Source organism: Notolabrus celidotus, chromosome 15 (assembly GCF_009762535.1).
Source record: "Notolabrus celidotus isolate fNotCel1 chromosome 15, fNotCel1.pri, whole genome shotgun sequence".
NCBI classification, from domain to species: domain Eukaryota; kingdom Metazoa; phylum Chordata; class Actinopteri; order Labriformes; family Labridae; genus Notolabrus; species Notolabrus celidotus.
Genome location: NC_048286.1, coordinates 3,128,901 through 3,156,863, shown reverse-complemented (window position 1 = coordinate 3,156,863; position 27,963 = coordinate 3,128,901). Strand labels below are relative to the sequence as shown.

Sequence of the window (27,963 nt, the reverse complement as noted above, 5' to 3'; positions counted from 1 at the left end):
ATGAAAAGGCTTTAAAAGATTAAACTGAACAAATGTTGTACAAGTTAACGGACTAATAATAAACGCTACAATACTTAGAGTAATGAGTAAATATGGAGGGTTGCTGTTTGAAGTGAAGAAACTTGGTGTTCCAGTTAGAAATGGATTCAGATCACACCCTGAAAACATGATGGTATGTAAAAAGATTGGTACTTTGAGCTCCTCGGCTCAGACGCCGGACTAAAGTAGCATACAAAGTAAGGAAAAAGAGAAGCGCTCTTCACACTGAATATTTCAAGCTGACATAATATTTATGATGCAACAGTTTGACCTTCAAGATCTTCCCCGGGCAGCTTTGCCTCGACATGTTGCATCATTAAATTACAGGTTTTATAACATCAATATTTGAGGTTCATCCCAACCCTCCACAGATCCTGTGCTGGTACACAAAAAGGACTCATGTTCAGCTGTTTTGTACATCATCATGTCTTTATTTGTGTGTAAACAAACTCTGAAAAGAGCATCAGCCAGGTTCTTGATTATTGGCATTAACATGATTCATTTCATTTGCAGTCATGGATAAAACATGATCACTCTACTGCAGAAAAAAGGTCGACTAGAGGTGTATTCAGAACAAACATAAAGTGGATTTTTTGCCATTGAATTCCCAATTCACCAACGATAGCAACAGACCTTGCTAACACATGTTTGATCTGAATATCTGAATCCTTCAGAGCCCCTGAAGTCCTGCAGAAGTGCACACATCATTACCTTGCACACGTTTTTTTTCTTGTGTGCACGGTAACTTATGCACACAAGAAAAAAATGATCTTTGCAGGACTTCAGCTGCTTCATAAATTCACCCATATCAAGAAATCAATCATGCTCTGCTCAACTTTTGAAGTTGCGTCGGCTGGTGAAGGTCTTGGTTTCGTCTTTGCAGAAAACCGTCTTTATGCTCCGTCTAAATGCATCCAAAATAAGTCACGTCCTACAATCTTTTCAAGCGTGTTTTCATCAGAGGCTCAAAAATTAACGAACCGTCTGTGACTTTAATCTAGCAGATCATTCAATTGATTTCAGTCATTGGAAAAAAAAGTATTGCCTTTGGTCTCGTCTTGAAGTTAGGAAAACAATCTCGCTCCACGTCAGACGTCAGGACTTCATGGATGACTTATTTGTTGCAGTGGCCTTTTTCACAGCGTGTTTAATAAATAACATGACACTTCCATACCGACTGAACGCCACCGAGCAAGGTAACTTCATCTCATCCTACTTAGTGTATGCAGTGTTTCTCACTACTGTATAAGGTGCTGAGTGTATGTGTGTGTGGGTGCGTGTGTGTGTGTGTGTGTTGTCACTTGGGAATGTGAGTATGTCGGTGTGTCTGTGATTAAGATTTGGACGTCTGTGCGTCCGGAGGCTTATTAGGTTAGTAGTTCGACAAATCATTAAATATGTAACAGGTGAAGATTTGCAAAAATAACCTTCTTAAAAACAACGAATAAAACGTCCGCAGCGATCACAGCAGTAGTGTTAAGAACTGAGTGCAACATAATTCGCTTAGTCACTTCCATTGTACACAAACGACAAATATATTTACAATCGAAACAAAAAAAAAGATGTAATTCATAAAAGAAATGTAACCACATTCAGAACCACAGACGAGTCATCGTGGGACTCCAGAGTGAGAATGTAGAGTGTAGTGTTTGTTTGTGTGTTACTGACCTACTCTGACTGGCATTAGGCTTTCCTCATGTACAAATACTCCACTGGCCTTAAAGGGGGACGCTCTGTCTGGACTCGAGCAGGGAGAAAGCTCAGCTGCAGCCTCCATCTTCAACGACAAAAACAACTGGTCCCTACTGCGGATACAAACACCAAGAGGGGAGCGTTAGCTGCTGTTTGGCTTTTAGCATGAACATCCCAAACTGTTACACGGGACTTCCACCAGATCCGTGTCCGGTCCGTCTCCAATCAGCTAGGGTCCGGCTCAGTGCTCTCTTGTCCGTCAATACGCACTGGTTGCGTCTTCGGAACGCAGCACAGAGCAGGACCGCCGGACAGCTGGAGTCATGTGACCGAGGTTTCCCCATGGTAATCACTGAATCAAGGATTCTCCTCCTCCTCTCCTCATCCATGTTGTCTTTCTGGTCCTCTGAAAACCTCTGACCTGTTGACTCCAGGCCTGGCTCCGCTCATCATGAAAGTTAAAAACGTTCTAACGATAACATGAAGTGTTTTATTCTGAAAATTAACCGGATGTTTTCATTTTGTTTTGGTGAAACCTGACTTCCTGTCCCGCTCCATCTGCTCTGTTGAAGAGTCTGAAGCGTCGTGCTCCGGCATCTGGGAAAAATAGAAGTCTTGTGTATCTGATCTGGAGGGCTCCGACCTGCCGGATCAGAGACGCAGCCGTAACACAACAGAGCGGATCCAGTGGAAGTTAACACATCGACTAGAATAGAAACTTATCAGATCTAGTGCTGTGACAGATTAGGGGCGGACTGGACACGGATCTGGTGGAATTTGCCCATCAGGGTCGCTCTGAGCGTCTGTAAAAGCCTCAAGTAGTGTGTTTATGATGATTTCAAAGAATCAGCTGAGAGTTCAACTCTCCAAAGACGCGTTTGATGAAAACTTACAACCACAAACAGCATCTAAAAACACTTGCACTCTGGATTTTGAGGGTATGAGGAGGTAAGTATGGAGACGTTAGTTTCATGTTTCGGTCCGAGCAGAGCGAGATGAGCTGAGGTCAAACCGTACTGATGAGGAATCATAAACCTGCCGCCTTGAAAACAGGCGGCAGGTTTATTCTGCATTTTGTAGCAGCTGTTTGAAATGTAAAGCAGATATTGAAGTTTGCATGAAGGCATAATGAGAAAATCAATAACAGAAGAAGTTTGTAAGAAGTAAACATGAACATTTACTCTCATACGACCAGTTCAAATATCCAGCTTTGGTGCAGAGCAGCATGCATGTCACAGCTTCCCCCGCTGAACTACGGACCAGAGCACGGAGAGAATCTGTTTGCAAGTTTGTCTTTGAAGAGAGAGGCTGAGTGCCTTTGACAAACCGGTTTCTGAGCTGTTGCAACTCCAAAAAAAGCATCCTCCTTTTGTTGTGTGCCGGTGTGCAGTCATGTTTATGTGCATGTGTGTGTGTGTGTGTGTACATGTGTGTTGAATCCTTCTACCACACCTCCTTTTAAGGCTTTCAAGCTGCTTTGGATCAAAGTCAGTCCCAGGGGATAATTCAGCATAAACATTGAGTTCAGAGACATCATAGCCTACCTTCACGTAGTGCTGAATTCAATTTTTCAGACACATTTCAACACGCACTTGATCTTTCGATTCACAGAAAGGAAGCAGGTGTCCCTCCAGCTGAGCTAATATTCTCCTGGCATCGATTTTTTTTGTAATCTGACTTCATCGACACGCTCAAAAAATAATTTGTTTGTAAGTTTGAAAAATGTTTAAATGCTTGTACGAAACTCTAAGTCAAATTAGGGATGAAAGGAGAGTTAACTTTCAGCCCTTGGCGTAGAAGTTGCAAGAGATGTGCCAAAGACTAAATAAAAGATGGATGAAGAGCACAGGGGGAGAGAGGAGAAGAAGGTATGTCATGGTGTTTAAATGAACCCCACACTGCCCACGAGATTAACAGATAAACAGTACATTAGGCTATACGCATCATCATAATTACCCATAGATATATAGCAGTCGCAGCCGTCGCCGTCCAGGCTTAGAAACACGTTTGACTAAAAGGGGAGGGACAGGAGGAGGAGGAGAACTTTCTGTCTGGAGTTGGATTTAAATAAATATTCTGTTTGTTTTTTTTTCTTTTCTTTAAAGCCATCTTTCCTCCTGCCTGGCGGATAAGGAACACGGTGCAGAGGAGCTTGAACGGGGGCTCTATGTGAAGTTCTGGAGGGGCTGGCTGACCCTCATGCAGGCCCAGTAGAAGGCCCGAGCCATGGTGACGACCACCAGGAGCAGCAGCACGGCCCAGGAGGCGTAGATCCCCTGGTAGGTCTGAGCCTGCACCCACGTTCCAGCCTGAGGAGAGACGACACAACAGACCAGGTTTTAGGGAATCAGATCAATCAATCAGACTTTATTTATAAAGTGCTTTTCATTCAATGACAGTGTAACACGAAGTGCTGTACATAAAAACAACTTAAGATAGAATACATTAAATAAAGAGATATATAAAAAGACCCACCCCATCCTAATCCAAACCCCAGCCCCGACCCCAAACCCACCCCACAATCCTAAGGTTAAGAACACAATATATGCAACAATAATAATAATAACAATGAAAATAAATAAGTAAATGAATGAATGAAAAAGAAGTTGCTGAACGAACTGAGGAAACGCTCTTATGATATCTTAATGAGGAAACACTGGAGGAAACAAGATGTTAAAACTCAACACAGGAAATTAAACTCACCAAAATAGATACATTTCTAACATAATAAAACACTAAAATATTAAACCATTTAAAGAAAATAAGATGCTATACTTCAAATAAAATAAATAAATAAAATGTGACTAAAATTTTGAACTAGATAATAAATTAATTAATTAAAAAAATAATAATAATAAATTAAAAGTGACTACATTTGAACTAGATAATAAATAAATAATTAAATAAATAAAAAGTGACTAAAATTTGAACAAGATAATAAAGAAAGAAAGAAAGAAAGAGATAAAATAAATAAAAAGTGACTAAAAATTCAAACTAGATAATAAAATAAATAAATGAAATTAAATAAATAAAGGTTACTTAATTTGAACTAGATAATAAAATAAATAAATAGATAAAATAAATAAATAAAATAAATAAAAAGTGACTAAAATTTTGAACTAGATAACAAATTAATAAAAATAATTCAATAAAAAGTGACTAAAATTTTGAACTATATAATAATAAAAAAGAAAAAAATAAATAGATAAAATAAAATAAATAAAAAGTGACTGAAATTCGAACTAGATAATAAATAAATAAATGAAATGAAATAAATAAGTTACTTAATTTGAACCAGATAATAAATAAATTAATTAATACATTAATCAATTAATACATCAATTAATAAATAAATAAATTAATTAATTAATTAATAAATAAATAGATAAAATAAATAAATAAAATAATTAAAAGTGACTAAAATTTGAACTAGATAATAAATAAATAAATACATAAATAAATAAATAAATAAATGAAAAGAGACTAACATTTGAACTGGATGATAATAAATAAATAAAAAACTGAGGTGAGATAAAACTGTTATAATGCTGCTCATGGAGCTTTTGGAGGATTCCTGTGCATCTTCTCAGTGTTCTGGAAATTCTAATGAGACGAGTCCAATCAGGCGAGAGAAGCCAGAGAGCTAAAGCTACAATTAATCTGGAAAGTGTTTTATGCTTTCATAGTGGGACTCATTCACATCGTTACAAACTGCAAAACTCAAGCAAAGTACCCAGAGATGTTTAATAGCAGAAGATCAACCCGTCTGATTCTCTACAACTGCATCACAACATCTCTTTAAGACGACGTTAGCTCCTTTGAGAGATGTTATTCATGAGTAATCCATGATTAATCCACCTGCAGCAGACTGAAGCCGAGTTCTACCGTCTAGACCGCTCAAGTTTTCAGAGACAGGTTCACGATCAGAGCTGGAGAATGACTGAGGGGCAAGAGGGAAAATAGCTTCCCCATCAAGTATTGAGTGTGCAGCTGCTCAGAAGAAAATTATTTAATGAAGATGGTAAAAGTGACTTTGAGAGAACCCGCAGGGATTCTTTCTGAGAATGTGGAAATATGAATATCTGTCTCAAAGTCACAACAGTGGAGCGACGCTGGTGTGGGTTTAAAAAGTCAAAGTGAAATTAAGGAAATTCATTAGGGAGGCATTTTTAGAGTGTTTACATCGTTTGCATCAAGTTGTTGTTCAGCTATCACTCTTCTCTTTTCACCGTCTTGATGAGCCACACTTGGCGGGGATGATTTATGCTTCCTGTCATGAACCACAGAGGGTGTTAGTTTGTGGCTCCAGAGAAGGTTTTGTGTTTGTTATGAGAAGGGTAGTCCGTGCATTTGTTACCTCCTGACTGGACTACTGTAATTCCCTTTCATCAGGCTGGTCCACAACGCTGCAGCTGGAGTACTGACTAGAACTAGGAAGGGAGAGCACATCTCTCCAGTGTTAGCTTCTCTACACTGACTCCCAATAAAATCTACAACAATCCTTCTTCTGACCTACAAAGTTACCTTTGTATTTTAAAGAGCTCATAGTGCCCTAGTACCCTTCTAGAACACTAAGCTCCCAGCATGCAGGCCTGCTCATCGTACCAAAAGTCTGTAAATGTAGTATGGGAGGTAAAACCTTCAGTTATCAGGCCCCTCTCCTTTGGAATCATCTCCCAGTCAGGGTCTGGGAGGCAGACACCCTCTCTACTTTTAAGAGTAGGCTTCAAACTTTCCTTTTTGATAAAGCTTATAGTTAGAGCTGGATCAGGCTTGGACCAGGTCTTAGTTATGCTGCTATAGGCTAAGACTGATGGGGGACCTGACACACTAGGATCCTGCCTTCCCCTCACTCTCCTCTCTCTGCCTGTTTCTTACTTTAACTCTACCTGTCCCATTAAAGTTACTAACCATAGACCTTTCTGGAGTCCCTGAGCTCCCTTGTCTCGTAGGTTCCTCTGGATCTCTGCTGCTGTGGACGTGTCAGACTCCAGCTGCTACAACTACTACTATCTGTCTCACCACTATCATCTCTCTCTCTCTTCATCTCCCTCTATCCCTCTCTCCAACATGGTTTCAGCAGATGTGTGTCTAACATGAGTCTGGTCCTGCTGGAGGTTTCTGCCTGTTAAAGGAAGTTTGTCCTTGCCACTGTAACTTGCTAAATGCTGCAAAGTGCTCTGCTCATGGTGGATTAAGATGAGATCAGACTGAGTCCTGTCTGGATGATGGGACCGGATCTTATCCTGTCTTGATGTTGGGTCTTTGTTAATAATAGAACATAGAGTCCAATCTGGACCTGCTCTGATTTGGCGCTGTATAAATAAAGATTGATTGATTGAGACAGCAGAATGAGGTGATGCAGGGTGGAATATGTTGGAAACGTAAAACTCTGCCTTGAATTAAACTCTCCCCTCGTCTCTGTAAGCGATGTGTAAAGTTTTAATGACTCGGGCTGCTCACAGGGACCATTACGTTTTAACTGGCGTCTTTTAGCTCCTGCTGCTAAGCTGGGAGACTCGCCACAGCTGCTGTAGTGATGAATGTGCAGCACCAGCCTCAATCCTTCAGCACCTTCATGTTCTGTAAAAACTACTGCGACCGCCTCCCATTAGTCCCCTCTGCTTCACACATTCACTCCTCGGTTTGTGGCCAGTAAAGCTCATCGATGCAGCGTGGAGGTTTAACAGTCAGAACCTGAGCTCTGACGGCGTTTCTTTAATTAAAAACACTCTTTAGATCAAACACAGCCTGCTATTATGTTATGACATTAATTGCCAACACTCCAGCATTATGCAATGCTGCCAACGCTGCACACTGCTCTCCATGCTGGTGGGCACGTAATCATCCGGTGTCCGGTGAGGAGCTGTTTCATGCTCATCTTGCGCCCTCTGCTGGTCGTGGAGGAGAATGAATCTGCTTCTTTAATGTCTACTTCTAGACTTCTGCACTCCTGCTCTCTGTTCCTAATTATAAACTTCTTCTTATTGCTGTTTGACTACTTATCACAGCCATTAAACATGAGCGATGACTGAATTATTCACTGCACTGTGCTGGAAGCTCTGCAGAAATGGAAACAGGGACACTAAAGGTCAAAACTGGCCGCGTTTATGTAAGCTGTTGTGCTCTTTAGTGGGTGTTGAAGCTGCTGTTGCAACCTGAACTCTGCCGACAGTCACAGAAGGTTCAGTTTGAGGTATTTCTCACAGACTGTATGTAGAGCAGCTGTGACTCTCACACATGTGACATGAGACCTGAGTGAGGTGTGTGAGGAGGTCAACTCACTATCAGGCCCGCAGTGGAGATGACGAAAAGCAAGCAGAGTAGAAAACACCACAAACTCCGCCTCCGGGGATACCGCTGACCAATGGAGGAGCTGCAGGACCCACAGAGAGAAGAAAAGGATGTTGTTAGGAGAAAATGTACGACACAGACACGGAGTCCTTGCTAAAGGACACACACACTTTGAGGTGAGTTTCCTGCAAGTGTGTTTGTTTACTGAAACAGTGTTCAGTACAGTTTGAACCATGAGGCTGACTGAGGTTGGAGAAAGAAAGAAAGACAGAAAGAAAGAAAGGAAGAAAGAAAGAAAGAATGGATATGGCAAGAAAAGAGTTTAAATAACACACTGAGTTCATCAGTTTTGCACCTTTGTAAAGCTGTTTGATATTTTTCAGTTCAACATTTGCAAAGATGAAACATTAAAGGCCCATCTTGTTTACAGTCAACATGTGACATCATGTTACTTCCACCAGATCCGTGTCCGATTCGCAGCGGTCTGGCTCCGTGCTCTCTCGTCCATCAACACCCACCTGCTGTGTTTTCAGGACCGCCGGACAGCTGGAGTCATGTGACCGAGGTTTTCCTGCAGTAATTACCGAATCAAGGATTCTCCTCCTCCTCCTCTCCTCATCCATGTTGTCTTTCTGGTCCTCTGAAAACCTCTGACCTGTTGACTCCAGGCCTGGCTCCGCTCATCATGACTTTGGTTTGTTGTTGTAGTTAAGTGAAATACGATCTGGTGATAACACAGAGTGTTTTATTCTGAAAATTAACCGGATGTTTTCATTTTGTTTTGGTGAAACCTGACTTCCTGTCCCGCTCCATCTGCTTTGTTGAGATTGATGCGTCGAGCTCCAATGCTCGTGCAGAAATAGAAATCTTGTGTATCTGATCCAGAGTGCTCCGACCTGCCTGAACGCAATGGAGCGAATCCAGTGAAAGTTAACACATTGACTAGAATAGAGACTGATCTGGTGGAATCCGATTCCTCTTTTTCTTCCATCATCTCCATCTGCAGCCCTCACACTCTGCATGTCTGAGGCAGTTTTTAGGCTCAGAGATTGGGCCCCTGAGTCTTCCTGAAGTTCTTCTAACAGCAGGCATTTTGTCGTGTCATTGTACAACAGCTGTAACAGTAACAACAAGCTAATCCAACAACCAGCCGACAGAATAGAAACCTCTGTGTGAGAGAACATCTAGAGGAATACTCATTTTCTGCACTCAGACTTTGAACCCACAGATTGTAACGTCTCCAGCAGCAGCCTCCCTGCTGAGATTTGTTAAATGCACTTTGTGTAGGAGTCCCCACAGGTTCTGGGAGTGCTGGTTAAAAATTCATTTGGTATCATGTAGAGGAAGTGTAATGTATATCTGGTTATGTCGCTGATATATGTTCCCCGACAGTCCCATGAACGCTGCTCACAATGTTAAGAGGATTATTGAGATGGTGCTATAAGAACGGGGTTTACAGAGTTTAACTGATCAGAAACCTCATGATGTTCAGAGACATGTAAGTGCTCTTACGGCCCAGATCCATGTCCGGTTTGTCTCTGATCCGTCACTGCAGCAGATCTGATAGGTTTCTATTCTAGTCAATGTGTTAACTTCCACTGGATCCGATCCGTTGTGGTCCAGCTGCGTCTCTGATCCGGCAGGTCCGAGTCCTCCGGATCAGATACACAAGACTTCTATTTCTGCACAAGCATGGAGCATGATGCATCAATCTCAACAGAGCAGATAGAGCGGGACAGGAAGTCAGGTTTCAACAAAACAAAATGAAAACATCCAGTTAATTTTCAGAATAAAACACTCTGTGTTATCACCAGATCGTATTTCACTTAACTACAACAACAAACCAAAGTCATGATGAGCGGAGCCAGGCCTGGAGTCAACAGGTCAGAGGTTTTCAGAGGACCAGAAAGACAACATGGATGAGGAGAGGAGGAGGAGAATCCTTGATTCAGTGATTACTGCAGGAAAACCTCGGTCACATGACTCCAGCTGACTGACAGTCCTGAAAACACAGCCTGTGGGTGTTGATGGACGAGAGAGCATGGAGCCGGACTGCAGTAGATGAGACACAGACCGGACACGGATCTGGTGGAAGTCCTGAGTCAGTCTCTTGTAAAAATGTGTTTAAAGTTTAAGACAAAGTCACACATGACCCTGAAGCCTCTACTGCCGACTCTCTGAAGGTCTCACTCAGTAAAAGCTTCGTCTCAAAGTCGGAGAATGTGAAACCCCGATGTCCGTCACAGTGAAGTGACAGTGAACAGGTTTAATGGATGAATTGTTTATAGCTACTTACACTTTCCTGCAGTGCGGGCACCTGGCCAGCGTCCGGTCCGTGTACTCTGACCACTGAAATTACAAAGAGAAAGACACGTGACCTTCAAGTTCAGCAGAAGAACATGCACGTTTTACTGGGAATGAAAAGTTACACTCACAACATCTCTGAAGGATCTTTATATGAACATGAAAAATGTTATTTTGAGGCTGCTGCTCATATCTGACACATCAAAAGGTAATGTTTATCGTGTTTGGAGGATGCATTAGGCTGTGCAGGAAATAGAAAGGTGCATATTTCTTCTTTCTCTGTAGTTTGAATGTGTTTACTTTGGGAGTCTTGAATGTGTTTGTGTTGGCCTCAAAGTGCTCTGATCGGAGAGGCCCGGGTTCATGTGCTGTCTAACTGAGCAAAGCTGCGTTTCATAGAAGAAACAGTGTGCACAAATGATTGTCTGTAATAAGGGTGTGACAGAGTATTTAAAGGGGAGTATATCTTTGTCCTGAAGTGTGATATGATTATCGATAAGCTGGGAAATTTACTACATTTACAAATACTCAAGTAAAGACATAAAAATAATGAACATATGATAAAAAAACACAAAAAACAGACAAAATAAAAATAAATAAATAAATAAATGAAATAAAAATAAATAAATGAAATAAAACGAACAAATAAATCATATTTTTTAAAGGGGGACATAAATAAAAATAAGCCCAAAACAAACAAACAATAATAAATTATAATAATTTAAAATTTAAAAATAAAGGAGAAAAAATAATAGTGGAAATACAGTTTAAAAAATAGGTTATTTCACATTTTTAAAGTACAAAAGTAAAAAATAAAAAAATATAAAAATAAAAATATAGAAAAAAAATACATATTATATAATATTACATAATAATAAAATTATAATATATAATAATATATATATATTTTTTATTTTCTAAAAATAATACAAAAAGCAAACATTTCTTTAAGTTTAATCTACAGATGAAATCATGAGCATTATTTCATCTCAGTGAAACCAATGCAAAGTGCAGTGAGTGAATACAACAATCCTGCACTTCTTAGCAGAGCAGCTCCCTCGTTGGCCCCACCGACCCCCTTCATGACTCCCCCCTACTTATTAAAGTCCAAATGATGCCATAAAAAAGTTGTTTGAATGTTTGAATATCAGCTGGGGATTGACTGTGTTTCAGTGAAGGATGAATGTTTGACATGTAAGTCAAACTGCATCCCGCTGCTGCTCCACTTGATTATATACTTTAAAAAACGTCCACACCTCCTCTCCAGGCCTCGCCGTCCACAGCCAGAGAAAGAGAAAGTCCCCTCTCAGGGCGGAGACGTTTATTCCTCCTTTAAAACAGCGGCATGATACATTTGTAAACCTCGCAGAGCAGGACACACCGTGCACGCTGTACATCCTTTATGTTCCGATAGGAGCACTTTGTATGTGAAGCACAGAGAGCATTATCACCAGATCTGCAACAAAAGGATCAGTGCGACGCCACCCAGGGCACAGATTTGTGTTTTCATTCAGCCGCCCGGCTTCAAGCGGGGAAGGAAAGGTCCGGCTGAATGCTAAGCAGCCTGAACCATCCATCTCTCCTCCTTTAGCACTCTATTCTTCTGTCTCTGACTCCGCCGCCCTTCTTTCTTTCACCATATATCCAAACCATCTTTACCTGTCCCACACATTGTTAAGAGGGCAGTAAGTTAAATTTCACTTCCCCTTTAGCAATAAATGGTCCCGATATATCAGCAGAGAGCTGATAGGGTTATTGATCTGCTCCAGTAACTCAACATTTTCTTGGCCTGGTGCTAAGAGGTTTTAGCTTCTCAATAATTCACTGCTCTGGCTGTGTTACAGTACATTTCACAACACAAACCTCGGGCCTACTGAAACTGTCACCAGATATTTCAGCCACAAATTACAAAAGCTTCACTCCCGGGCCGAGAGAGAGGAAAGCCGGAGCGCTTTGCATCGGAAACATAAACCATTCATCAACACTTCTTTGGACTCTGACAGCTCTAATACCATGATCTGTGCCAGAGACTCAAATACTCTTTGTACCATAAACAACTCTGAAAGTTAAGCAAACACAACCTGACTCAAACCTGCAGTCTTTCTAACGGCCAGTAGGGGGCACCCATACAGGACTTCTCACCTGACCCTCATGTTTTCTGACACGTTTGTCTTCATCACCTGATTCAAGTCTAGGCTCAGACTGCCTGGAGAACTGACACACTGGGATCCTGCCTTCCCCTCACTCTCCTCTCTCTGCCTGTTTCTTACTTTAACTCTTCCTGTCCCATTAAAGTTACTAACCATAGACCTTTCTGGAGTCCCTGAGCTCCCTTGTCTCGTAGGTTCCTCTGGCTCTCTGCTGCTGTGGACGTGCCAGACTCCAGCTGCTACAACTACTACTATCTGTCTCACCACTATCATCTCTCTCTCTCTCTTCGTCTCCCTCTATCCCTCTCTCCAACACGGTCTCAGCAGATGTGTGTCTAACATGAGTCTGGTCCTGCTGGAGGTTTCTGCCTGTTAAAGGAAGTTTGTCCTTGCCACTGTAACTTGCTAAATGCTGCAAAGTGCTCTGCACATGCTGTGATCGGAAGTGGTTTGACGAAATGTATTACCAGTCCTTTATTTGGTAGAACCAAGGACTAAATAAAACATTGCCTGCTGGTCTTTAAAGAGGCAGTATGAAGCCCAAAGTTGACAACCAGCCAACCTAGAAACCAGGAGTGAGGAGGAGTTGAAATCCCACAAATATCCACTTGTCCAAAAAAAATGGCCACACCCCATATCAGGTATATATTCAACTCTGTCTCACCACTATCAGCTCTCTCTCTCTTCATCTCCCTCTATCCCTCTCTCCAACACGGTCTCAGCAGATGTGTGTCTAACATGAGTCTGGTCCTGCTGGAGGTTTCTGCCTGTTAAAGGAAGTTTGTCCTTGCCACTGTAACTTGCTAAATGCTGCAAAGTGCTCTGCTCATGGTGGATTAAGATGAGATCAGACTGAGTCCTGTCTGTAAGATGGGACTGGATCTTATCCTGTCTTGATGTTGGGTCTTTGTTAATAATAGAACATAGCGACAGTCTAGACCTGCTCTGTTTGGAAAGAGTCTGAGGAGAACATTTGTTGTGATTTGGCGCTGTATAAATAAAGATTGATTGATATGAGTGAAAATGTAGGATAGGCAGCACTGAGTGTCTGCTCTCTAGTCGTACTTTAGTCGCATCTGGCACCACACACACACACACACACACACACACACACACACACACACACACACACACACACACACACACACACACACACACACACACACACACACACACACACACACACACACACACACACACACACACACACACTAATAAATCTTGCGATGAAGTTAAGTTTCCTGTTTGTAAAAATAAAAGGTATAAATGTTTGCTTTAAGCGTTACAGGTGCAAAGATGGCGTTACCAGGAAGGTGTTGCTGCAGTGTCCACAGGAGACGCGGGCTCCGACTGGCTGGGGGTCAGGACTGGCAGGACCGGGATGAACTGGGCCGAGATTAATTATCCTCTTACTGAAAGAAACACAAGTGAGACACACAAGGTCACACTCACTGCACAAATTACTCCAGATTACATTCAGCACAAGTTCAGGTTATCAATCTCTGTCAGATACTGTTGAGTGTTCTTCTGACCGTGGAAGTTTAGAGATCCAAGCGCAGCCAATCGTCTCATTACATTTAACATTTCCTCTCCACTCACAGCTACAGCCGTCTAGAGTTACAGATCAGACAGCAGCACAGATGCTGCTACAGTCAGCATGTCTGGTGTGGATGCAAAGCAGCAAGGGGGAATGTAAACTCTCCAGAGTCATTAAATGTTGGAAAATACACTCAGAGGAACGAGCAGATAACCTTCGGTCAAGTTTAATAAAGCCTGGAAGGTCAACAGTTTCTGCTGCAGAACGCAGAATACAAACAGGAAGTGATGGATGGAGAAGTTTGTGCTTTTCTGCAGACGGACAGAGAATGTCTTCAACTGAAACCTCAAACTTTATAATTCCATGTTTTTAATCCTGAGGAGTCACAAAGCACAACAATACCAAAGAAAAAGCACCTTTTGGCAGCGACTGGTGTCTCAGAACTACATGACAAGAGATTTTGTAATGTGCGGTTTAAAGTCTAGCACATTCGCCGTACATAGCAGCAGAAAATTACCCCACCAAAAAAAATATAATGGCTAAAATTGTTGCACTTGCACATTTTACGCCTCAGGCATAAACAAGGAGTCTTATCTGTCTTACCAATTACGGCAGGCTGCAGGATGATGTTCAGATGAGCTGCCAGAGTTGTTTTCTGTGACTGACATCAGCCTGTTTTTCTACCACACAGATTCAAACACTGTGCCTGCAGTCTGACCTGGAAAAAGTGGGTCTAGTTTTCTCTTCAGCTGATTTTCTGACGGGTGGACACTGACATTTTTTCTTCCCCAGACTGATTTTGAACTTTTGGACACCCAGAGATGTTTTCTGTCTGCGCTGGGAATGCAAAAGGCCGCACAAAGACATCGACTATGACTGCTGGAGTAAAACTTTTCAAAAGGTGTTTTTCCACCGCAGGAACTTTACCCTGGAAGATGTGCTTTTCGACCAGTAGAACCAGGGCCTAAATTTACTTCTGGGGTACTTAATCTCTCCTTGAAAAGTTCCTGCTTGGGAGAGGGAAACCTTTTCTCAAGATGCTTCTCGACTGCAGGAACTTTTCCCAGGAATTAGGGACCTTTGGAGGATCTCAAGAGCAGGAACCATGGTCTGAATTTACTTCTGGGGTACTTGATCTTTCCCTGAAAAGTTCCTGCTTGGAGGGGTAGTACTTTCCAAAGGTCCAGGAAAATATGTGGGACAGTTTCTGATTGGTAGAGTAACCACAGTGTCTTTACTTCATCTGTTGTTAACAATAACATCACACACTAGTGGTTCCAAGTTCCTGGGGAAAGTTCCTGCGGTCGAAAAGCACCTAAAGACGGGGTCTGCAATGCTGAATTCGGATTGGTAGATTACCTGCAGTGTTTTATTTCACCAACCATCCACAATAACATCACACACAACTGTGATTCACTTTATTTCTCTTTCTTTATTTTGTTTTTATTTGTTCTATCATTTTTTGTGTCTTCTTTTCAGTTTGTTTTATTTACAAAAGCAGTTCTGTATATTCATCTGTTTATTACTCCCTTCTTATTGTAAAAAACCCAAATATATCGTCCAAATATCTCAGCTTCCAGTGTTACAGTCTGAAGAGTGACCCTGTAAACTGGAGACCTTCAGCTGAACGTGTCAGTGTTTGTGGAGTTTACACAGCTGTTGAAACACAGAGGGAGTTCCTGGGAATGCAAACTAGTTTAGTTTTTATCAAGATTTCAAAATATCCTCATCAGATATTTAATGATCGTCTAAAGACGTTTATGAGGGATGCATCCGGCTGAAAGTCTCCAGTTAACAGGGTCGCTCTTTACACTGGAACACCAGTCGATCTCCGCCATGGCTTTTAAAATCTGTCCTCTTGCTTTAAGTTGAGTGCTTCAGGCTTTTTTTTTTCATCCTCTTTGTTTCTAGAGCTTGTCTCAGTCCGAGTGTTGACTTAACGCATCCATTTACAATAAAGCACGATCAAAAACAGCACAAGAGGAATCTTCACCATGCTAATTGGCTAACTGCAGCCTCACAGCTAAAAGGTGCTTTTCAACTGCAGGAACTTTCCCCAGAAACTAGGGAACTTTTGAGGAACTCTGTCTAAATTTACTTCTGGGGTACTTAATCTCTCCCTGAAAAGTTCCTGATATTTAAAGATCATCTAAAGACATTTGTGAGGGATGCATCCGGCTGAAAGTCGGCAGTTAACAGGGTTACTGTTCAAACTGAAACACCGGTCAATCTCAGCCATGGCGTTTTAAAATCGTGATATGCAATATGCTCGACTTTAAAGCGATTTTAAAGCAGCGTTGAAACGGCTTCGCTACTCGAGCTTGTCTCTCTTGAGGTGTTGAGTCCATCTGCAATCTACCACGTGACCTTTTGAATCTTTGTCTTACTGCCCTCTACTGGTCTGGCGGTGTAGTGCAATTACTTTTTTCCCCCTCCATACGTCACTTCCTGGGACTTCAGCTCGCGGTCAAAACGCAGACAAGGATGGCCCCATGTAGTTCCTGAAAGAGTGGTTCTGGGGGCTAAACATGCATCTTTTGTCCCTTAGAAGTTCTTTGTGCTCTTTTTGCCATCTTGTTTTTATATGACGCTTCAACCTGCTGCTGTGGATTTGGCTCATATCTTCAGTGAAGTGAACATTTAAAGCACTGACCTGCTAAGTTTGACTTTTGAAGGTTCAAAAATGAACATTCTCATTCCACTTCCTGCAAACACGTACTGTCCTACACCCACTCAGACATCCCTTCCATACAGCTGCAGTGTAACACATGATGTGGCTGTTTTAATGGGGCTGTTATTTCCTCATCTGGCTGGCTGAGCACTGCATGTAAACTGCGCTGGGAGCACTGCCTTAATTGAGGAACTGCTGCTCCCATCGCACCTGGTTTCCTCTGCTTCATTTGGCTCTCACGCACAGGCACACGCGCACACACGCACACGCACACACGCACACACACACACACACTTTTGGAAAGCATTTCTCACCAATATGGCCGGGGACAGGCGATCCTCTGGGAAGTGACTTTGCAGATGAGCAGACAGTTGCAGGGGCAGCGAACGTACTTCTTCCCTGCTGGGGCGTTCTTAATGGGCTGCGGAGGGAAACAGAGACGCACAGGAGGAAGAGATAAGAAACAGAGCTTTAGAACAGGAGGATGTAACAAGCCAATTATTCTTGACGGACAAGACTTTAACCAATACGACAGAGGTTTTAGAAGGTGGAGAAACCTCAGGACGACCGTATGATACTGACGACTGTGTCTGCCTAATCAGCTGCTTGTTGGTGACCAATGAAAGAAGCAGACTCGTGATCACATTCGTTCAGTGAAATGAAAACCGGTAATTAACAGCAGCATCAAGTGCTTACTCTTTGCAATCATTGAATAGGAAGGGAAATGAGAGCACAGCTTCTCCTTCTCCTTACAGAAACCAGAAGTGAGTCTGACTTTATCTCAACATGCAGAGAAACACAGAACGGGGCTTACGGACCTGATAAGACTGGACCCCGGGGTTGTACAGTACTTGAAGATTTCAATGCAGCATCTACAAGGCGGAACAGCCTTGACCTGATGAGACATGGACTCCTCTAGACCTCTAAAGGTGTGCTGTGGTATCTGGTACTGAGATGCTGGTGCTAGACCCTTTAAGTCCTGTAAGTCACAACAAACATTATCTGAAGACAAACAGAGCAGGTCTACACCGTACTCTGTGTTCTATTAATAACAAAGACCCAACACCAAGACAGGATCAGATCCAGTCCCATCTTACAGACAGGACTCCGAGCACTTTGCAGCATTTAGGAAGTCACAGTGGCAAGGACAAACTTCCTTTAACAGGCAGAAACCTCCAGCAGGACCAGACTCATGTTAGACACACATCTGCTGAGACTGTAGACTTGTAGTCTTGTTCCTCTAACACTTCCTTCCTGCTCTGTGCTCCCATTCTCCTACTTGTGCGCATTGTTGGCACTTTCATAGTAGACCCGAGTGGTCTGCAGCACTCTGAGTCCTGACACCTTTCTTTCAGAGCCAGCATCAACTGTTACAGCCAAGTTCTGGCTGCGTCTCTGATCCAGCTCCTGATCAGATACACAAGACTGCTCGCATCAATCTCAACAGAGCAGATGGAGCGGGACAGGAAGTCAGGTTTCACCAAAACAAAATGAAAACATCCGGTTAATTTTCAGAATAAAACACTCTGTGTTATCACCAGATCGTATTTCACTTAACTACAACAACAAACCAAAGTCATGATGAGCGGAGCCAGGCCTGGAGTCAACAGGTCAGAGGTTTTCAGAGGACCAGAAAGACAACATAGATGAGGAGAGGAGGAGGAGAATCCTTGATTCAGTGATTACTGCGGGAAAACCTTGGTCACGTGACTCCAGCTGTCCGGTGGTCCTCCTCCTCCGCAGATCGGAGTCAGACCGGACACAGATCTGGTGGAAGTCCCCGGTCACAGCAGTTTGAGCACCAGTGGCTCCACACCTTCCAGTCTTTGCTCTCAACACATATCAGTGAGCCATTACCTTGTCTCAGCTCACTGATGTTCTGTGTGGAATCATCCACTGCAGACCGGAAACACCCGTCAAGAGCTGCAGTTTTGGGGATTCCTACCTTCGCCCATTTTTCCTGCTTCCAACACTGAAGGTGGTCATAACGTCATGTGAATCTAAGAACCAGAACTAAACTACCTGTTACATTTAAAACATAGTTCTTATAATAATGTTGTCCAGTTTTTCTGATGGTCGCGAGGATGCAAAGACAAAACAAAATGTCTTTAAACATGAGGTCAGTACTGCTGCTACCAAACCAGGTCACACCTTGGTTGCACAAAGTTCATATCAAATGCTAATTCAACAACAAGGCTCCTCAGATGGACATGCATGACATCTAGATTTTCTTGTAGTCTATTCTTTCAGTGACCAGGTTGTGTTTATTATTTTGCATCATCTCACTGGGTCACAGGATTCTGAGAGCCACACTCAGACGTCATTTGAGCTCACAGAGCAGAAACTTGAATCTGAGTTTCACACACGCACACCGACAGGAGTCAGACACCTTCCTCTGGGCTTAATAGAACATCCTGCTGCCTGTCCTGCTGATGGCTCTCTCCTCCGCGTCATTAAACTCTGACTAACCAGATCAGATGGAGTCCTGCGAGTTTCCTGCTCCTTGATCAATTTCACTTACAGCAGCTGTGGGAGTCGAGTTTGTGTCTGCAGCAAACCAAGCAGTTGTTTTTCACGTTCTCATTAAACAGTGTGTTTCTCTATTTAAAGTCACCTTACACAAACAGTCCTGAAGCTGATCCTACTTTCATGAGCTCTTTAGTTCAGTGTTTCAAAAGGGTTTTGAGAGATTGAGTTTACGGGATGTTCTGACACAACTCATTTCAATCTGACTGACCGATCAGTCAACAGGTAAGAAAACACTGCGAGTGTGACTAACACTAGCAGAGTTAGCACCACCAGCCTTCAGTCCTCCATGCAGGTTAACTTCCACATTAGGGATGTACATTTTAAGTATTTTCCGTGATCGATCTTTGGAAATGTTAACGATCAATTATCGATTAATTGATTAAAAAAAACATTATTATTTTTACGTTAAAAAAAAGGCCAAATACGTTGTTTTCCCCCTAAATTATATTTTCTACAGCAACAAAATACATATCACTGACGGGATTGAATACGGGTACACGTTTGACACGCAGAATATCAACGATCAGGGTCATTAAAATATTCTCAGCGGACATAATCTTATAAAGTGAAGGCTGAGACTACTAACAGAACATTATTTTAGACTCACAGTGTCCAGTTTTCTGTCTACTAGTTCTTATTGAGAGAAATAAACGTGTATTTGGTCAGGTGTCAGCCAGGAGCGCAACCGGGTCATTATCAGTCCAGCTGCAGAAAAGCTCAGACCACTCTGATGTTGCTGCTCTGCAAACATAGTGTACCTGAATTTCCCACCTGTCTGTTGCCTTCGTATCCAAAGGTGGGAAATATCCTGTTTATAGTTGTGAACCTTTGTGTCCGTGTTGTTGTTGGCAGCAGTTTTGTATTGATCCTCTTTTAAAAAGCGCACGTGGAGACCTGACGCACAGCCGCAGCCCCCAGCTGAGCGTCTCCGCTGTGCGCAACACCTTTAACAGCTGATTCACATCCAAACATGCTTTGAACTTAAAACACCTCCCTGATAGATGAGTGTAATATGAGACCACATGATGTTTGTTCCACGTGACGGAAAATTGATTAAAAAAAATGCGTGTTTCGAGTAATTTCTTAACAATCAATTAACCGATAATCGATTAATTGTGGTCATCCCTAATCCACATGCAACTTTATCTCCATTTTCTAGATGAATATACTGAGATACTACGTGATGATGTCATCTGTGCTTGTTTACATCAAAGACTGTATAAAAAATGGACGTAGTATCCGTGACGTCGCCCATCTCTTCCTGAAGCCAATCGTTAGCGGGTGCTGAACTCAACCTAACCTCTGTCGAGCTAGTGTGAGGTAAAGAGGCGGGCCTTTAGCCTTATCGCTAACAGCTACAGGGTGCCCGCCTGTCAATCAAGTCAGCCATGACCTTATTTGGGAGAAATTCGTACGTTTAATATCTTAGAAAACAAAATATTTTTAAATATAATTCACCCCCCGTACAGTGTGTGATGATATACCTCTTTTCGACAAACGTGAGCCGGGTTGTATTTCTGGCTGGTGCTCGCGCTGGTTCGGAGCTGGTTGAACTCACGAACCAACACGGCACCCGTTTGTTTTCCGCCCGCTTGAGCCCATGGAAGAGGCACGTCATGACGTCAGATTTAGGTGACCACTTTTCCCAGCAGCGCTAGCGGGAACTTTCCCTCACAACATCAACGATGGCGGACAAAGGCAGCCTGTCTCCTCGAAACAGAGTGTCTCAATTGAGCGCCGGTTCCAAACCGGCCCTGAAACTGCCTCGGTTGAAAAGGGGTAACAGAGGAATGAGCTATTCAGACCTAAACTGTTTTTTGACCCAGGCTGTAAACATGTTTATTTCTGCTGTAAAGATCGTCTTCTTTGAATTGGTGTGTATGTGGTTTCCAATACTTCTGGAGACGGCCACAAGCGCACACTTGATGAACTGCAGTTCTTAACACTTCTGCTCTGGCTTCAATTGTCGCGTCTGGATTACTAGAGAGTAGGGAGTAAGACCTTAGGGAGCCTGACACGATAAACTAGCCCCTTAAATCACACCAGAGCCCAAACCAAGGCCTACTGCTCTTGATCCCAGTGGCCTACATCCTCCAATAAACATAACAGTTCAAAGAAAGGATAAAGAAGTAACATTTCTGCACAACGTCCTAAGCAACAGGTTAAACTCACACAGTATGCCCCAGAATAGGATAAGACTGGCATGAGAACAGCTCATTTTATGAGTAATTAAACAAATAGGACACGGAGTTACAGTCTGGCATTAAAGAAAAGTCTTAAATAAATAATTACTTAAGCAGAGAGGGAGGAAAACACACAATATGCTGAATTATTCCTGCTCTTTGCAAGCAACTTAAGCTTCTTTATGTGTTGTTTTGCTGCTGTCCTTACACTCATGCATGGACTGATGAGGTAGACCCAGGTTGAGGGTGAATGTGAGCAGGTCACATACTGTACTGAGGTCTGAGCTGTTTCATTTCAGGATACTGGAGAACTCTTAGGACAGCTATACATTTAAAGGGGAGGTGAGAGGAGAGGACGCAGCAGGGGGGGCACAGAGGTCATGTAGAAGGGGCTGCTACAAGTGCCAGGTGTTGATGTGGTCTCTTTATTCAGCACTTTTTAAATATGTAGTTCAAGGAAAATTACCTTTTCTACAGTGGATAAACTTAGTAAAAAATAGGCTTTTAAATTGTTTACTTGCTCCGACTCAATCATCCCTCTATGACTGTCAAATTAACGCGGGGCAGAAGAAGAGGTTTTGTCTCATTCATCAGGCTAATTAACGAGAGGGGAGTGACACAAATAAGAGCGGCCCATTAGCAACTTAACAGGCCCGGAGCAGCCCAGTAAATGACTTTAAAGAAATAATAAGTGCAGTCCCACAGACACTACAGCAGCACCTTCTGCCTCCTTTCCCCTATGTTTACACATCAGTCTGAATAACCTGGTCTGTATCTTTTTATAGATCTGTAGTAACAATCTTTGTTTGCTCACACTGGACATCTTTCTCTACATATGTTCCTCCATCTGTAAATGGCTCATAACTCCTCTCCGTACATCTGGACCTGTTTTTTATTTCTCCTTCCATCTGTGATCTGATGTGCGGCGCTCATGATGAAAACACCACACGGCGAGCCCTTTAAACAGGTGGATCTGTCAGTCCAGCACAACTCTCCTCTTGTCCTCTGAAGGCCGGTTTCTTCAGATATAATTCAAATGTAACAATTTAATTCCCCTTCTCGTAGCGTCAGTTTCTCATGTTTCAGTCCTTTAGTTAGGAGTAGCAAAGAGAAACCTCAGTGTGTTGATTTCAAATGAGGTCTGACTAAGAACTATTAAACATGTTATATATATAAACTTATAGATGACTCATTTACAGAATGTTACCTATCATGCTGAACAGTTTTGTGTTTTTATTTTTTTATATATATATTTTTTTTCCTACCTTTTTAAAAAAATATATTTTAAAATGATTGTATTTATTTAGAGTTCTTTTAAAGGAATTGTATGTCTTTTAAAATATGTTTCATTTCTTTATAATGCCTTGTGTGATTTTATGAACTACTTATTTTTTTTGCTTTTTTTTAAAGTGCTATGTAAATAAAAGTATTATCATTATACATATTATTAATTGAATTATTATTATTATTATTTCGTTTTATTTGTATTGTTAGTATCTTATTTTAATTTCTAATATATCATTATTTATTTGTTTATTTTATTATTAACATTATTTTTTTATTTTATAATTTGTATTTTTCAACACTTTTATTATTTTAATATCATAATGATCATTATTCTACTCTATTTTATTGTAATTGTTTCTTTTTTATTATTTTTTTTTATTTTACATCAATGGTAAATCAAAATCCTGTGTCTTCTGAGTACACTATGATCACTGCCAAGAGCTGATGTATCCAAAGAGTGCTGTCAACAGTCTGTTGTAGCATCAGATGAGACATGACATGAAGAAGACCTGATGAATCAGAAGAATAATCAGGTGTAACTGAGCATCATATATCCTGTCATTTCACTGGAGCCCATACAAGTTCAAATGACATTACTCACACTCTTAAAGTCTGATGAACTAAAGTAGAATGGTTTGAATAATCATCTACTCCAGAAAAACCTGTCCCCTGTTAAACACCAGCTCAGATTCTGTAAACCAGCCTTCTTGATTCTTATGTTTGTTCACCCTTTAAACACAAACTGAACTTCTTTCAATCAGAACGTTTCCGATGGATCATTAGGACTCGTACTGACCTCACTGTGAGCTTAGTGGATTAGTCCAAGTAATGAGGATCATAAAATTTGAAACGGGTTGTGTTGATTTTATCCTGGAACTTGGAGCAATGACAAAAAAAAAAACGCTTTACAATCTGGACTTCACTGTTTGACTCAGTGAAGCTGAACAGGCAGATAAATAAAACATACTTCTTCTAAATATCAACGTTCAAAAGGAGGGAGAAGAATGGCAATCTTCATCCTAGTTATTTACTCCAGGTGTTCATTTCTCTGCATTGATCGCAACAACATTGTATTTTAGGTCACCTGTTCACACCAGCTGAAAAAATCTCTTAGCCAATCATGATAATTATAATATATCTGCATTTTTTTAATTGCAGTGTCCATTCTCACATAATCTGAATTAAACTAGACTGTGTGCAAGTCTCTGCCACAGCCTGACAATAACCTCAGAGTACAAAATACCCTGCACATACTTCAAATGTAGCCAGGACTCCAGAGGAAAGACTTCAAAACTGACTCAAAATGGAAAAAAAAATCTAACATTTTTGGTGCTTGGCAGGTTAAATCTTGGACCCTTAATTTACCCGGGATGTTACTCCTAGCGTCATAACCAAGTTCTCAAGAGCCTCACCTCTATCCTGGAAACTGAACTGCCACCAACTCCTTATCCCCAGCAGCATTCAACCCCCTGCAGACCACCTTTGTCCATGAGGGGGTGAAAGTATCCAGGAGCAGCCCCACACCACTGGACCAGGACCAACTCCGAGTAGCCTGTGACTGGAAGATGCTCGTGGATGTTGGCCGACAACTTGTGTTTCCTCCGGAGTTCACAATCACTACGCTCAGACCCGACATCTGTCCCCCTTCACTGAAGAAGGTCTTCATCATTGAACTCACTGTAGCCTGGGAGGACTCAGTGAGCGAAAAAATATACGCTATGCTGACCTGGCTGCTGAAGAACAACGTCGTGACTGGAACACTGAAGTCTGCCCGCCCAGTGGAAGTGGGTTGCAGAGGGTTTTGTTGGCAGTATCCACCACCAAACTGGTAAAGAACCCTGGAATCAGAAGTCAGAGCCTCTGCCAAACCATCAAAACCATGTGAGAGGTAGGGGAGAGAAGCAGCCAGTGGTTATGGATTAAGAGGAAAGAGTCCTGCTGGGCTTCGTGTTGAATATGAAGGGACACACTGTGGGGCTTGATCCCCCATGTAGGGCCTTCCATGGGCGAGGGTGTATAGTTGTAAACGGCCGAAACACCCAACGACCCGTCCCTGAGATATACTACTGACGATGTGTCTCAAGCATAGACTGTATAAAATATGGACGTAGTATCCGTGACGTCACCCATCTGTTTCTGAAGAGCTGTTTTGAAGCCAATCGGCAGCGGCAGCCATATTGCTTCTGTCGAGCCAGTGTGACGTAAAGAGGCGGGCTTTGAGCCTCCTAGCCAACAGCTGCAGTGTTCCCACAGGCAGCTGTGCCTCTCATTGGAAGACTAGTAATCTCAATATCTTTGAAGTTGCGGCATTAGAAAAAAATTCACCCCCCTCACAGTGAGAGCACATCGAGAAATGAGCTATCCAGACTACACTCCTCTTTTGTACCAGGCTGTAAACATGTTTATTTCTGCTGTAAAGATCAGCTTTTCCCCATTCATGTGTATGTGACTTCTGGTACTTCTGGAGTCAGCCTCAAGAGGATCCTCGATGAACTGCAGCTTTTAACACTTCCACATTGACTCATATTTTTAGACCGGAGGTTGCCGCTTGGTCTCAAGCCAGTTCATCCCATAGACTGTATAAATAATGGACGTAGTATCCATGACGACATCCATCTGTTTCTGAAGCGCTGCTTTGAAGCTGATCGTTGGCGGCAGCCATATTGGAAATGTTGAACTTAACATAACTGCTGTCGAGCAAGTGTGCCTTAAAGAGGCGGGCTTTGAGCCTCCTAGCCAACAGCTACAGTGTTCCCGCCTGTCAATCAAGTCAGCTGTGCCCCTCGTGATCATAATAATCTTAATATCTTCAAAATTGTAGCGTAGGCTGTTAACATGTTTATTTCTGCTGTAAAGATCGTCTGTTTTGAATTGGTGTGTATGTGGTTTCAGGTACTTCCAGAGCCAGACTCAAGTGGACATTCGATGAACTGCAGTTTTGAAACACTTCCACATAGGCTTCAATTCTCACGGTCGGATGTTGCCGATGGTTCAGCCGTACTCTCTTGGTAGGTGCTAGCACTAAAAGGTTGGTTTACATCTCGTCCTGTTTTTGAATACCTCCACTAGAACTGAGTGGTTGCAGAAATCTGTGAGACATGGACACTACAACTTGGTTTAAATAAATATAATGTGAGTAATGTTTGCGATTTCTTTAAATAAAATATGCCTTTTTAATTTGTGTGAAACATCCTCTTAATCAAATCTGAAAGAGCAGTATTAGTTCCTCTAAAACCCACCGTAGCTTCATTGCAGACCCCACACTTCACCACATGCTGGTGGATCTTGCCCTCCACAGAGATCAGGCTCTGGCACACTCTGCAGCTGATAACAGGGGCGCTGCCACTCTCTGGAGAGGTGAGAGGGGAGTAGGGTGGAGGGTCTTCCCCGAGGAGCACTGAGGGCTGAGTGGGGCTGGGAAAGGGAGGGAAGCCTGCACATGGAGGGAGACGAGAAAAAGAATCATGATGAATAAAACGTAGTAGAAGCAGTGAGAATTCAATGAATTGTTGAGGAAACCCAGTCACAAGAGTTGTGTAATGAGCTGAAGGGGGAAAAAAACTAAATACCCATGACAAGTAACCTCAACGTTGTGATTAACAAGATAATAAGATTTGGTCTCGAGTTCAACAGAAAGGAGCTTTAGCAGAAAACCTCTCCTGGAATGTAGAGCAGGGTTAGTCTCAACCAATAAGAGTCTTGTGAGAAAGAGAAATCAGAACGTGTTCATAAACGGGACAGATTAATCCACAAATCTTTTACAAAATACAATCTGCTCCACATTTCTGCTGCGCTGCTGGCTGATTAACTATTTAGAACAGGTTGTGAGAGCAGAACACAATCAGCTGCCTTTTCCATTACTGTATGAAACACAGTCCCTCCCAGTGTGAGCTGTCATTGGTGCTGACTGTGTGTGTGGAGCATCCCTCAGCAGCCTCCATGACGGGTTTCCCTATCAGTCCATCAAATCAGGTGTTCCTCAGATGTTAGCTGACTGAGTCTTACAGGTAGTGTTCAGCAGGCAGAGGGTACAGATATAAAACAGCTCATGTTTAAATATGGGAGCAAGATACGCCAGAATTTAAAATCTGCTGGGCTGAAAACAGAGGGTTGTTGGCCGGTGTTCTATCGAATATTGCTCCCTGCTACCAATGGGCTATGCGCATGCGTACAGCCACTAGCTTGGGCGCTTTTCCTACTTGTGAACATTATGTGTCAGAGGATGTCAGTGTAAAGACACACGCTACTATTGAACTCTTCAATAAGGGTTGTATAAAGCACAATGATAGTTTTCTGAGTGATTAGAGGTGTAAGATAAAGTGAGTCAACATTGGAGCATGTTTGACAGGTTTTCTGTTGAATTATAAACACAAGTTTTCACAACAGCCTTATTCTTACAGTACAGTTCCTCCTGTTTATTACTAATAAACATAAATAAATGAATAAATAACGCGAACTGACAGCAGCTGCTACCGGTTGCAGTTTTCAGGCAAAGCAGCAGAACTTGACAGAACACCGGTGTTAAGGAGAGCTAGCTACCAAGCTAACATAATGTCAGGTTAGCTTAAAAGCACATCTCCTTCAGCGTCTGTTTTCACTACACGTCTGTGAACATTCGCCCACCAGGAGAAGCTTCTACATCATTAAGGTTTCACTTTACTCTAATAACACAGTCCCGACAGGCTACAACACGGCAGGCTAACCAGAATGCCCAGTCAGTGGATGCTAACGCCAGCTCGGCTCAGTCTGGAGGAAGGTGGAGGAAGGTGGTGGAGGAGAGAGCTCCATGGTTACTCACTCTGGGGTTTGTTGGGGACGCCGTAGGGTGCGGAACCCGGAGACACCCCGCCGGTACCGATGCCGAGACCACCTTCTCCCAGGTCTGATAGTAAGGGGGACCTCTCGCCGTCCGCCATACCGAGAGCGAGGCGTGGAGGGGGAGAGAGGGGAGAGTGAATGCAGACCGACACGGTGCTGGATTGTTGTGTCGGAAATGCAGGAGTCACATGATCGAACCACCAACGCTGCTGCTAATGTTGCTGCTGCTGCTGCTGCGGTAACCCGGCGCGGAGGTGTGGCTCTGCAAAGGATGCTCCTTCACACCCGGACTGGGTTGAGACAGACCAGCACTGGAAAAATGCCCCTCCAAAAACAAGAAAAACAAACCTATTTGAAGGTACTTTTACCTTGAAATAAGCAAAAATATCCGCCAATAGAACAATGTGAAAATGTGCTTGGTAAGATTTTGAGTTTTTGCAGTGAGAGGTGTCAAAAATA

The 27,963-nt window shown here is 42.4% G+C and overlaps 2 protein-coding genes across 3 annotated transcripts in view; both read right to left on the bottom strand.

Annotated features, from left to right (window-relative positions):
• LOC117826724 (ETS translocation variant 3-like protein) overlaps positions 1-1,819 on the bottom strand; it is a 43,556-nt gene extending 41,737 nt beyond the window's left edge. Inside the window, exon 1 of the mRNA XM_034703007.1 lies at positions 1,708-1,819. The gene's annotated coding sequence lies outside the window, so the exon portion shown is untranslated. The remainder of the gene's footprint in view (positions 1-1,707) is intronic.
• pip4p1a (phosphatidylinositol-4,5-bisphosphate 4-phosphatase 1a) lies at positions 447-27,816 on the bottom strand. 2 transcript variants are annotated; one of them, XM_034703009.1, is made up of 7 exons: positions 27,485-27,813; positions 25,926-26,119; positions 17,002-17,108; positions 13,786-13,891; positions 10,322-10,374; positions 8,017-8,107; positions 447-4,040 (listed from the first exon to the last, which is right to left on the bottom strand). In XM_034703009.1, the coding sequence occupies exons 1-7, from the start codon at positions 27,600-27,602 to the stop codon at positions 3,897-3,899; spliced, it is 813 nt and encodes a 270-aa protein (XP_034558900.1). In that variant the 5' UTR covers positions 27,603-27,813; the 3' UTR covers positions 447-3,896. The 2 variants fall into 2 exon arrangements, with proteins under 2 accessions (XP_034558900.1, XP_034558901.1); XM_034703010.1 differs by lacking the exon at positions 447-4,040 and adding an exon at positions 7,493-7,793 and having other exon boundaries at positions 27,485-27,816.
• Positions 27,817-27,963: the final 147 nt, after the last annotated feature.

Bases quoted from the DNA above. Each gene is read 5' to 3' on its own strand.
- pip4p1a (XM_034703009.1), bottom strand. From the start codon at position 27,602: ATGGCGGACGGCGAGAGGTCCCCCTTACTATCAGACCTGGGAGAAGGT. The intron at 8,108-10,321 runs GTAAGTAGCTAT...TGGGTCCTGCAG, and splicing joins TGCCCGCACTGCAGGAAAGT to CTCCTCCATTGGTCAGCGGT. The intron at 4,041-8,016 runs GTGAGTTGACCT...GTCTCTCCTCAG, and splicing joins TCTCCACTGCGGGCCTGATA to GCTGGAACGTGGGTGCAGGC.